Source organism: Drosophila miranda, chromosome XR, assembly GCF_003369915.1.
Source record: "Drosophila miranda strain MSH22 chromosome XR, D.miranda_PacBio2.1, whole genome shotgun sequence".
Lineage (NCBI taxonomy): Eukaryota > Metazoa > Arthropoda > Insecta > Diptera > Drosophilidae > Drosophila > Drosophila miranda.
This window is the reverse complement of record NC_046674.1, coordinates 26913173-26925318: the sequence shown is the minus strand read 5'-3', so window position 1 is coordinate 26925318 and position 12146 is coordinate 26913173. Positions and strand designations below refer to the sequence as shown.

At 45.1% G+C, this 12146-nt stretch overlaps 2 protein-coding genes and 1 pseudogene across 2 annotated transcripts; all 3 read left to right on the top strand.

The window, feature by feature from the left end:
* The first annotated feature begins 130 nt into the window (after window positions 1-130).
* LOC108157340 overlaps window positions 131-12146 on the top strand; it is a 29910-nt pseudogene continuing 17894 nt past the window's right edge.
* Window positions 4768-6092, top strand: LOC117186819 (protein argonaute-2-like). Its single transcript, XM_033388108.1, has 3 exons — window positions 4768-5133; window positions 5183-5799; window positions 5900-6092. The coding sequence occupies exons 2-3, from the start codon at window positions 5525-5527 to the stop codon at window positions 5934-5936; spliced, it is 312 nt and encodes a 103-aa protein (XP_033243999.1). The 5' UTR covers window positions 4768-5133; window positions 5183-5524; the 3' UTR covers window positions 5937-6092.
* Window positions 8191-9458, top strand: LOC117186817. The gene is made up of 4 exons (XM_033388106.1): window positions 8191-8357; window positions 8423-8473; window positions 8632-8955; window positions 9041-9458. Exons 1-3 carry the CDS (start codon window positions 8338-8340, stop codon window positions 8909-8911), a joined length of 351 nt encoding a protein of 116 aa, XP_033243997.1. The 5' UTR covers window positions 8191-8337; the 3' UTR covers window positions 8912-8955; window positions 9041-9458.

The following is a 12146-nucleotide window of genomic DNA, read 5'->3' as shown; positions in this document are numbered from 1 at the left end:
AGCGATAACTAACTGCACACCTGATAAAACTGAATCATAAACAAACAGACTCGACTACAAGATTATTGGAATCGATCACACAGCACAGTGTTATTCGTCAAACAAATTTAGAGCAAAAAGTTTAGCCAACAGGAAATAAATATTTCAGTCATTCGAAACAGTTCAGTCGTCGGGAAAGGATATAAAATCGAAAAGAAAAAGAAAAATGGAAAAAGAAAATAGTAAGTGAAATACAAAATTAAAAGCAGCAGTGGGAATTTTTAAAAACCAAAAACCCTGAAGCGGGTTGTCGGGTTGTCGGGAAGCCCCTGCAACAACATCAACAAAAAGGCAGGTGGAGTTGTACCTTTTGGTACAAATTCGGTAAATATGCGATACGTGTGCGGTTCCAACAACAGCGAAAACCCCCTAGATCCCTACATAAGTTATGTTTCCATCGCATAGTAGGATCCAGGACTCGGTCAAATTTAGTAAAATTGGAAAAATTAAAAAAAAAAATTTCTTTTTTTTTTGAAATTTTGACATTTCATTCAAAGGCATACTTGATTGTTCCCATTTCATATGGGTAAGAATGAAGGTTTGAAATTTAGTTACAAAATAATTCTACACGTCAATTTTGGATATTGGAGGATATTTTGTTTTGTTTTAGATCTTTTTAGCGCAGGTCCGTGTATCGATTGTTTACCATCAATTCTTTCTCTCTTCACGAATCTTTAGCTGCTGTTGCGGATGGAGAACAGGCTAATAACCCCCCAAATGGAGGTCCTGCCGCCTCTGGCTTGCAGAAGGAGGAAGAGAAGCAGCAGCAGCCACCCAGCGATGCTATGGAAAAACAGAACCTACAACAGCACGCAGGACAACAGCGAGGACAGGGCGGTAATCAACAACGCCAAGGAGGCTCCCAGCTCTATAGTTCTCGCCAGCCGCAAGGCGAACTCCCCCAATGGCCAGGAGCCCAGGGACGAGGTCTGCCTCCGCCGCGTGGAACTTTGGGAAAATCTGGTCAAGTATCTGTCAATTATCTCGACGTTAACTTGGACAAAATGCCTGCGGTGGCCCATTACTACGATGTGAAGATCACGCCAGAGCGTCCTAAGAAGTTCTATCGTCAGGCTTTTGAGCAGTACAGAGTTCAACACTTGGGCGGTGCGATTGCCGCATTTGATGGACGTGCATCGTGCTACTCAGTTGTGAAGCTAAAATGCAGCTCCCAGGACCAAGAAGTGAAAGTAAGTGTTGTTGTGTTGTCGCCGAGCTTGAAGTGAAACTTGCTTTCCTGCCGTCCAGGTAACAGATCACCACGGCCGTACCCTGAATTACACTCTGGAACTCAAGGAGACGGAGGACTTGGAGGTCGATCTGAAACCGCTGAGAAGGTGAGTGGACCGTTATACTGAACGAAATGTGTCGGCAGAGAATCGGCATAATGCAATTTTCCATTTTTACAGCTATATGAAGGATAAGATATATGACAAGCCCATGCGAGCCTTGCAGTGTCTGGAGGTTGTGTTGGCAGCACCCTGTCACAGCACCGCCATACGCGCCGGTCGCTCCTTCTTCAAAAGGTCTGAGCCCGGAAGTGCCTTTGATCTTAACGACTGCTACGAAGCTCTGGTTGGGCTCTATCAAGCATTCGTGCTTGGCGATCGCCCGTTTGTCAATGTGTCGCCCGTTTGTCATATCGCACAAGTCCTTTCCGAAGGCCATGACGATCATTGACTATTTAGAGCAGTATCAGCGACAGAATATTGACAAAAGCACAAATCTTGACTACAAGCGTTCTGATATTGAATCATTCCTAACGGGCATGAATATAATTTACGAGCCGCCTGCCTGTCTTGGCAGCGCCCCGCGCGTCTTCAGAGTCAACGGGCTTTGTAAGGTTCCGGCTAGCACTCAGACATTTGAGCTGGATGGAAAAGAAATGACCGTTGCAGAGTACTACAAGTCTCGGCAGTATAATTTAAAGTTTCCGAACCTTCTCTGCTTGCATGTTGGGCCGCCGTTGAAGCACATTTACTTGCCTATCGAACTATGTCGCATTGAGGATGGGCAGACACTGAATGTGAGTTCAACTAGTTTCTTTCACTGCAAATCATTTCCTGATTTGATTTCTTTTCATCGTATCGCAGCGCAAGGATGGAGCTAATCAGGTGGCGGCCATGATTAAGTATGCTGCCACTTCCACCAACGAGAGGAAGGCCAAGATCATCCGCTTGATGGAATATTTCAGGCACAATTTAGACCCGACCATCAGCCACTTTGGCATACGTCTGGGCAGTGACTTCATCGTCGTGAATACACGCACGCTCAATGCGCCTCAGATTGAGTACAAAAACAATTTGGCCTCGGTGAGGAACGGTTCGTGGCGCATGGATGGCATGCAATTCCTTGAACCCAAGCCAAAGTCACATAAATGGGCCATACTCTACGGCAAGATTAACTACCTGTATGTGGACGAGCTTCAGAAGATGGTAAGTTCTTTGCATTGCATTGCAGGATCCTGCCTAATTTTCGTGGCAGGTTCTTCAGAAGATTCGCAAAGTCAATCTGTGCCTGGATGCCAAGGCCGAGAAACTGTACTACAAGGATGAACGTGAATTCAAAGGGTCTGAGCCCGGAAGTGCCTTTGATCTTAACGACGGCTACGAAGCTCTGGTTGGGCTCTATCAAACATTTGTGCTTGGCGATCGCCCGTTTGTCAATGTGGACATATCGCACAAGTCCTTTCCGAAGGCCATTGACTATTTAGAGCAGTATCAGCAACACTGTTGCTGTTCAAACTGTTCAACTGGCATGGCCGGTAATGGAGAGGCATCCTGGTGCTTCTCACAGATTAAGGGCGCCTTGGACGATGATGTCACAAATGCGGATATCATATCCTGCGTGGAATTCAATCACGATGGCGAGCTGCTGGCCACCGGCGACATGGGCGGTCGCGTCGTCATCTTTCAGCGTGATCCTGCCTCGAAAGCCGCCAATCCGCGACGCGGCGAATACAATGTCTATTCGACATTCCAATCGCACGAGCCCGAATTCGATTACCTCAAGTCGCTGGAGATCGAGGAGAAGATCAACAAAATCCGATGGCTGCAACAGAAGAACCCAGTGCACTTTCTGCTCTCCACCAACGACAAGACGGTCAAGTTGTGGAAGGTCAGCGAGCGCGACAAGTCCTTTGAGGGCTACAACACGAAAGAGGAGAACGGTCTGATCAGGGATCCCCAAAATGTAACCGCCTTACGAGTTCCTTCTGTGAAGCAGATACCGCTGATGGTGGAGGCCTCGCCGCGTCGCACCTTCGCCAATGCACATACCTATCACATAAACTCAATTAGCGTTAATTCCGATCAAGAGACTTTCCTGTACGCCGACGATTTGCGCATCAATCTCTGGAACCTGGAGGTGGTCAATCAGAGCTACAACATTGTCGACATCAAGCCAACCAACATGGAGGAGCTCACCGAGGTGATCACGGCAGCCGAATTCCATCCGACCGAGTGCAATGTGTTCGTCTATTCGAGCTCCAAGGGCAAAATACGTTTATGTGATATGCGTTCGGCGGCGTTATGCGACCGGCACAGCAAACAGTTCGAGGAGCCCGAGAATCCAACGAATCGCAGCTTCTTCAGCGAGATAATCAGCTCCATCAGTGATGTGAAGCTGAGCAATTCTGGTCGCTATATGATCTCCCGGGACTATCTGAGCATCAAGGTGTGGGACTTGCATATGGAAACCAAGCCCATTGAGACCTATCCGGTCCACGAATACCTGCGTGCTAAACTGTGCTCGCTGTATGAGAACGATTGCATTTTCGACAAATTCGAGTGCTGTTGGAACGGCAAGGATAGCTCGATCATGACTGGCAGCTATAATAACTTTTTCCGTGTCTTTGATCGCAACTCGAAAAAGGATGTCACGCTGGAGGCCTCCAGGGACATCATCAAGCCGAAGACGGTGCTCAAGCCGCGAAAAGTTTGCACTGGTGGCAAACGGAAGAAAGACGAGATCAGCGTGGACTGTCTCGACTTTAACAAGAAAATTCTGCACACCGCCTGGCATCCCGAAGAGAATATCATCGCAGTGGCCGCGACCAACAATCTGTTCATATTTCAGGATAAATTTTAGCCAACACTCTATAAACCTCACACCGGAATCACACGCCCACAACCACAACAACAGCAGCCAGAACCGCCAACAAAAACACGCCTGAGCCTCAGCCAAAGCAGTCACTGGAGCCACTGTAACCACTGGAGCCACTGGAGCCACTGCCTTGGCAGAGGTCGCCTCATTTTAATTTTAATGTTAATTCGATTCTTTTGTTCTCTTTAAATTCAAATCGTTTGTTGTTTGTTAAATTACACCTCTTTCAGGCCCGGCCGCCATCCATCCAAAATCTTACAAAAAATAACAGAAAATTGACAAAAGCACAAATCTTGACTAGAAGCGTTCTGATATTGAATCATTCCTAACGGGCATAAATATAATTTACGAGCCGCCTGCCTGTCTTGGCAGCGCCCCGCGCGTCTTCAGAGTCAACGGGCTTTGTAAGGTTCCGGCTAGCACTCAGACATTTGAGCTGGATGGAAAAGAAATGACCGTTGCAGAGTACTACAAGTCTCGGCAGTATAATTTAAAGTTTCCGAACCTTCTCTGCTTGCATGTTGAAGCACATTTACTTGCCTATCGAATTATGTCGCATTGAGGATGAGCAGACACTGAATGTGAGTTCAACTAGTTTCTTTCACTGCAAATCATTTCCTGATTTGATTTCTTTTCATCGTATCGCAGCGCAAGGATGGAGCTAATCAGGTGGCGGCCATGATTAAGTATGCTGCCACTTCCACCAACGAGAGGAAGGCCAAGATCATCCGCTTGATGGAATATTTCAGGCACAATTTAGACCCGACCATCAGCCACTTTGGCATACGTCTGGGCAGTGACTTCATCGTCGTGAATACACGCACGCTCAATGCGCCTCAGATTGAGTACAAAAACAATTTGGCCTCGGTGATGAACGGTTCGTGGCGCATGGATGGCATGCAATTCCTTGAACCCAAGCCAAAGTCACATAAATGGGCCATACTCTACGGCAAGATTAACTACCTGTAAGTGGACGAGCTTCAGAAGATGGTAAGTTCTTTGCATTGCATTGCAGGATCCTGCCTAATTTTCGTGGCAGGTTCTTCAGAAGAGTCGCAAAGTCAATCTGTGCCTGGATGCCTAGGCCGAGAAACTGTACTACAAGGATGAACGTGAACTAGATGCTCATTTCCGCTATTTAAAAAAGAATCAATTTGATGTGGTGTTCGTTATTATACCAAATTTCGGGCACCTTTATGATGTCGTGAAGCAAAAGGCTGAGCTGCAGCACGGCATTCTTACACAATGCATCAAGCAGATCACAGTCGAGCGCAAATGTAACGCGCAGGTTATTGGTAGCATTCTACTTAAGGTCAATTCCAAACTTAACGGCACCAATCACAAGCTAAGGGATTACCTGCACTGTCTGCTAAAGAACACCATGTTTTTGGGTGCCGATGTGACTCATCCGTCGCCCGATCAGCGAGAGATCCCCAGTGTGGTGGGTGTTGCCGCCTCCCACGATCCATTCGGGGCTTCATATAACATGCAATATCGCTTGCAACGCTCTGCCCTGGAGGAGATCGAGGACATGGAGTCGATAACCCTTGAGCACTTGCGTGTCTATCATAAGTTCCAAAAATCCTACCCCGAGCACATAATCTATTATCGTGATGGCGTAAGCGATGGCCAGTTTCCCAACATCAAGAATAAAGAGTTGAGGGGAATTTCTGCCGCCTGCAGCAAGGTAAGTTGAACTCTTGCATCCAGAAACATTGTAATTGTATATCACTAATCGACCTTCGCCTCCTTTCAGCTGCACATTAAGCCCAAGATTTGCTGCGTCATTGTAGTTAAGCGGCATCATACGCGCTTCTTTCCGAACGGAGTTCCATCGCAATACAACAAGTTCAACAACGTTGTTCCGGGAACCGTCGTCGATCGCACCATTGTCCATCCCAATGAGATGCAGTTCTTCATGGTCAGCCATCAGTCGATTCAGGGGACGGCCAAGCCGACGCGTTACAACGTAATCGAGAATACGGGCAACTTGGATATTGATGTACTGCAGAAATTGACATACAATCTTTGTCACATGTTTCCTCGTTGCAACCGCGCAGTGTCTTATCCGGCTCCGGCATATTTGGCACATTTGGCTGCGGCACGTGGACGTGTCTACCTTACTGGGTGCGATATTATTATTATTATTGTTTCATATTTTCGTTCTGATAAGTCATCTTGACTGCTTTTCTTCCAGCTGCACCAAGTTTCGTTCTCCCCAGGAGGAGTACGCAAAGCGTTTGATAGTGCCAGAGTTCATGAAGACGAGCCCTATGTATTTTGTTTAGGCAGAAAACTAACAAAATATCTTCACTTCTTCTAAACGAAAAAGAAGTTACAAAATATAAATTATTGACCCACACCTGTCTTGCCCCTAATGTAAAATTTAATCAAAGATCAATCAATCGAAAGATTGCTATGGTAATTGCTTATAAAACAGTGCAAATAATACAAACAAATTACAAACGAACACGACCTAATCATGACATAAGCCGAAAAGCAAGCCGGCGGGAGAGCTTCTGCTCAAGATGAGCTCCAGGTTATTCCTCAGAAGAATAGGGCTCGTGTGGAAATTAGGCTCGATCCCCCAGCAGCTTAGGTTGAGATCCGATAGCGCCGGACTATCAAAATAAAGCGTTTATCTGTTCTGCGTGTGCTTCCTCTTTAGCTCACGGCTACTGCTGCACGATGTTTTGAAATTTAGATTGCGGCACGCTAATATATCCGCCCGAGAACTGCTTTCACTCACGTACAAATTCACGTTACAGCCGACGAGGGGTGCTCTCTTGGGGTAGTCGCCGGAGAGGGCTTGACCACTTGGTAAGTGATGGAGTCGTTGCAGCGACTGCACTGCATTTGACACATGCCAAACCAGGGAGTGGCCGAGGCGCCTGAAAGTGAATCCGAGCGCAGGGCTTGCAGAGACAGGGTGCCCCTGGCATTGCTCTGGCTCTGGCGGGCTCAAAACTCGCCAATTTTAATGTATGACCCTATGTAGCACAGCTTGGAGATGTAGTTGCGCTGGCAGTTACCAAAATTTTGGCAGGCTTGAAGTCCACGCGGAGCACGTTGAGCACACAGTAGCGCAGAGCAGCCACAATGTCCAACCGAATCACATACAGCACTCTGTGGATGAACGCCAACGCTAGCGTGTCCAGTATCCTACGGACACTCCATAACGATAATACTAAAGGCAACAGCGGACTCTGTTATTATGAGACGCACAATGTTTGTGCGATCCAAATTCAGCAAATGCGACTTATTGTGCAGCGTACAGACAGCCTGTCCCTTGATAATCTTCGAGCGGAGTAATCTGTTCATAGTTCAGAGGCGATCAATAAGATATATCCATTTTATTGGGTCAAAAATACCGCGATAAATTGACTTAAAAACAGTACCATATGCACCGCGGCCGAGAATCTGACACCTGGTGCGGATGGGGGAACATCCTTAAGCAAGTGATTGCGCTTCGGCGTGGTAAGCACAAGCTCAATTTGTCGATTAGCTACTGAAAATTAACTCATAATGAGAGATTTTCGATTTATTTAATTATTTTCACATTGCCTACATTTGTACAGTATAACGGTGCTTTCGCTTCAGCAGCTGTGTATAGGCGCTGCCAGACTGTCAGAAAATGAATAAAACCGAATGGCGCCACTGTTATCTACATCCCAATTACATCTCAATAAAATAAAATATTTTATAACTTTTTTTCCATTTTAAACTATTTATTTAATACTGCACATTGTACAATGTATGCGTCAAAAGCGAATCGTAATCGATGGTTTTCGAGGCTTGGCTTTCTTACATACAAATATGCATATTTTTGAAGAATGAATTGCATATTATTACGCATATTTGTATATGCATATGCATAATATATGCCAAAGTATGCATAATAATGCAACAAACAAAAAAGTGGAGAAAACAGTACAGTACAGGAAAAGTTCATCGGTGCACGGAACATATACATATGTGTTAAAAGACGTTTCGTGACTTGATTGGGCTTAACGCTGAGCAGTGTTGGGCCAGTGCTCAGTCCAAGCCAGAGTTGCATTTTTTTTGACAAGTAAAAAACCAATATTTCCACTCCACTTCATTGTTAAAAAAAGGATTCAATTAAAAGGAGCCATCTGAACAATACAGACACCAGGGAATTAGGACAGAGCGAGTATACAACAAAAAAGGAAGATCATGGAGCAAGAAATTATGAGGTATTTAAAAAAACATTTTCATTTCATTTTCATGCAAAACACTATGCAAAAATTCTATATTTCAGTGCATTATTCGAGGATGAAGCGCAGAATGACGTCAACGATGAAATTTCAAGGTAAGAAGATGCATCTTCTGCAGAAATACTCGGTAGGCTATCGCATAAGCTGCACATGATGTATATATCCTATCCACTGCAGCGAAAAACTTAAAGCAGTCTCGAATTTCATTCACAGAGTTATAAGTCTATAGTTCCCCACCTTGCCTAACCCCCAGCGCTTGGCAGCCCAGACCATGGTGCAATCTGGTTGACGAAAAGGCTGTCCACGATCTTCTTGTGTGGGAGGAAAGGAAGGAAAAAATCGACGAGGAGCTCAGCAGGTCGATATTGCCAGAGCCATGGCCACCCATTGGGCAACCCAACGGACGCAAGCGCAAGCATCCCATGGACAATCCAAAAGAGCCTGCTATCGCTGTCGGGAATCTTCTTAGCTGGGAGGAAAAATGGGACCAGCAATACAATACCACAAGTCGCAATTTGTACAGAGACCAATGAGGTTGTATTGCTTGGCCTGGAGCTGCAATCCACCGAAGAAATAGGTAACTATAAGCTGTCCACGATCCGATTCGATTCGATTTGGCTGATTAACATTTGTGTGCGTGTGGCCTCTCCCTCCTCCTTTAGCCTCTTCTGTAAGGGGTTTCGGAGATCCCCTGGACTAGTCACAGGCACAGGCGCAGGAGATTTCCCCACAGGTCATCAGAAAGGAAGTCCCAGGTCACTGGTATTGGATGTACGAAAAATAATAATCGCGCCCATCCATCCCTCCAATAATATCTGAACCTGTATAAATAAAGGTATACTCATATACTCGCGCAAATTCTGGAGAATTGAACATATTCGTGGTTGAAGAATTCTTGTCTTGTTATACCCCTGCAGATGGTACGAGAATTTTGACTTTGAATACGAGTACGAGTAGATATTATTTATAATAGATAGACCGATAGTCCGATATAAACAATTCTTTCATTTCGTTTTGTTAAATGCAAAAAAATTCCTCAGGGATATACTTAGTATATTATCCAATCCAATTGATATCTCTTCTTCACGGACTCTAAGCGGGCGTCTCGCGCAGTGACGGAATAAGGAAAGAATGATATAATCTGTTGTGGATTTTGTATTTTATTTTCCACTTAGAAACTATAAAAAAATTCGCTTAAACCGTAAACTACGACTAGTGGGGGTTTCTACAATGATGGTAGGGTAGGGTAGGGCAGTGCATAGGCGCAGGATAAGAGCAGGAGCTGTTTCGCTGATTAACTGGGGAGACTGCGAGGATGCAGTTGGGAGGAATTACATTTTACAAATATAACGTATCCGCGGCGGTGTACATATCCAAGGACTTAAAGTACTTAAATGCGAGGGATAAAGGAGCGTGGTGCGAGGTGGTACAGCTCAGATAGAAGATAAGAGCCCCCAGCTATATTCACAGATAAGCTGACCCAAAAAAAATTCATGTAGATAGGAACTGGCTGGCGAATCGAAACCAATCTGAACTGAGACTCCCACGCGTTCAACGCAATATGCAGGCCGATTTGGCTCTGGCGATTGGGATCGGTGATCGTGGATCAATGATCAGGGCTGCATGGAGCGACTCCATAGCATGTCTAAAACGTTTTATTTTAGCGTTCATTTTAGCGGATCGGTGCAAGGAGAAGAGCGACGACTTTAGGCTGTGAACGTCCAGCTCTGTCTTCCGACACCATACTACACTGCCCATTTGGTTTAAATGCTGGAGGTACATACATATGTGCATTAGCGCCAACTAATTTTCTGGTTTTTCTGAGAGCGTTAGAGATAACTAACTGCACACCTGATAAAACTGAATCATAAACAAAACAGACTCGACTACAAGATTATTGGAATCGATCACACAGCACAGTGTTATACGTCAAACAAATTTAGAGCAAAAAGTTTAGCCAACAGGAAATAAATATTTCAGTCATTCGAAACAGTTCAGTCGTCGGGAAAGGATATAAAATCGAAAAGAAAAAGAAAAATGGAAAAAGAAAATAGTAAGTGAAATACAAAATTAAAAGCAGCAGTGGGAATTTTTAAAAACCAAAAACCCTGAAGCGGGTTGTCGGGTTGTCGGGAAGCCCCTGCAACAACATCAACAAAAAGGCAGGTGGAGTTGTACCTTTTGGTACAAATTCGGTAAATATGCGATACGTGTGCGGTTCCAACAACAGCGAAAACCCCCTAGATCCCTACATAAGTTATGTTTCCATCGCATAGTAGAATCCAGGACTCGGTCAAATTTAGTAAAATTGAAAAAATAAAAAAAATTATTTGTTTTTTTTGAAATTTTGACATTTTATTCATGCCTTGATTGTTCCCATTTCATATGGGTAAGAATGAAGGTTTGACATTTAGTTACAAAATAATTCTACACGTCAATTTTGGATATTGGAGGATATTTTGTTTTGTTTTAGATCTTTTTAGCGCAGGTCCGTGAATCGATTGTTTACCATCAATTCTTCCTCTCTTCACGAATCTTTAGCTGCTGGTGCGGATGGAGAACAGGCTACTCAACCCCCAAATGGAGGTCCTGCCGCCTCTGGCTTGCAGAAGGAGGAAGAGAAGCAGCAGCAGCCACACAGCGATGCTATGGAAAAACAGAACCGACAACAGCACGCAGGACAACAGCGAGGACAGGGCGGCAATCAACAACGCCAAGGAGGCTCCCAGCTCTATAGTTCTCGCCAGCCGCAAGGCGAACTCCCCCAATGGCCAGGAGCCCAGGGCAGAGGTCTGCCTCAGCCGCGTGGAACTTTGGGAAAACCTGGTCAAGTATCTGTCAATTATCTCGACGTTAACTTGGACAAAATGCCTGCGGTGGCCTATCACTACGATGTGAAGATCACGCCAGAGCGTCCTAAGAAGTTCTATCGTCAGGCTTTTGAGCAGTACAGAGTTGAACACTTGGGCGGTGCGATTGCCGCATTTGATGGACGTGCATCGTGCTACTCAGTTGTGAAGCTAAAATGCAGCTCCCAGGGCCAAGAAGTGAAAGTAAGTGTTGTTGTGTTGTCCCCGAGCTTGATGCACCTTTGAAGTGAAACTTGCTTTCCTGCCGTCCAGGTAACAGATCGCCATGGCCGTTTTTTTTTTTTTTTTTTTTTTTTTTTTTTCTTTTTTTTTTTTTATTAAGCGTTGAATCCGTACATTGCATATAACGTATCTTAACATCACTGGTAAATAATATTGGGGTAGCCAAACCTAATGCTAAATGCGAGAGGACTTACAAAAAATATAATATTATAATATTGGGAGGGAAACTTAGAGTTGGCCAATAGTTTTGGCAAAACCCAATCTCTTCAACCGCCTCAAAGGCCTGGCAGGTAGTAATCGTCTGGCGAGCATACTATGGTGTCTAATTAGCCTGTCACTGTATCTGCTGGTGTGCCTTCCAATCTGCTCCTCTACTGTATGCAGATTCAAATCCCGATGTAGGGTGGAGCCGCGCACGTACCAAGGGCAGTTCGTTATTTGCCTCATGGCGCGATTCTGCAAGACCTGTATCCGTTTATAGTTCGATTTGGCAGCTATACCCCAAATCTGCACACCGTAGAGCCAGATCGGGGCTACACAGTGTACATAAACTGCTCTTTTGGCTCTCAGTGACATGGTGCTTCTTCTGTTAATCAGCCACCGCAATTGCTGCATTCTTTGCCCACATTTACGAGCCGTAGCTTTCAAGTGTGGACCAAAAGTAAGACGCTTATCA

Bases quoted from the DNA above. Each gene is read 5' to 3' on its own strand.
- LOC117186819 (XM_033388108.1), top strand. From the start codon at position 5,525: ATGTTTTTGGGTGCCGATGTGACTCATCCGTCGCCCGATCAGCGAGAG. The intron at 5,800-5,899 runs GTTGAGGGGAAT...GCCTCCTTTCAG, and splicing joins CCCAACATCAAGAATAAAGA to CTGCACATTAAGCCCAAGAT.
- LOC117186817 (XM_033388106.1), top strand. From the start codon at position 8,338: ATGGAGCAAGAAATTATGAG. The intron at 8,358-8,422 runs GTATTTAAAAAA...TCTATATTTCAG, and splicing joins ATGGAGCAAGAAATTATGAG to TGCATTATTCGAGGATGAAG. The intron at 8,474-8,631 runs GTAAGAAGATGC...CCTAACCCCCAG, and splicing joins GTCAACGATGAAATTTCAAG to CGCTTGGCAGCCCAGACCAT.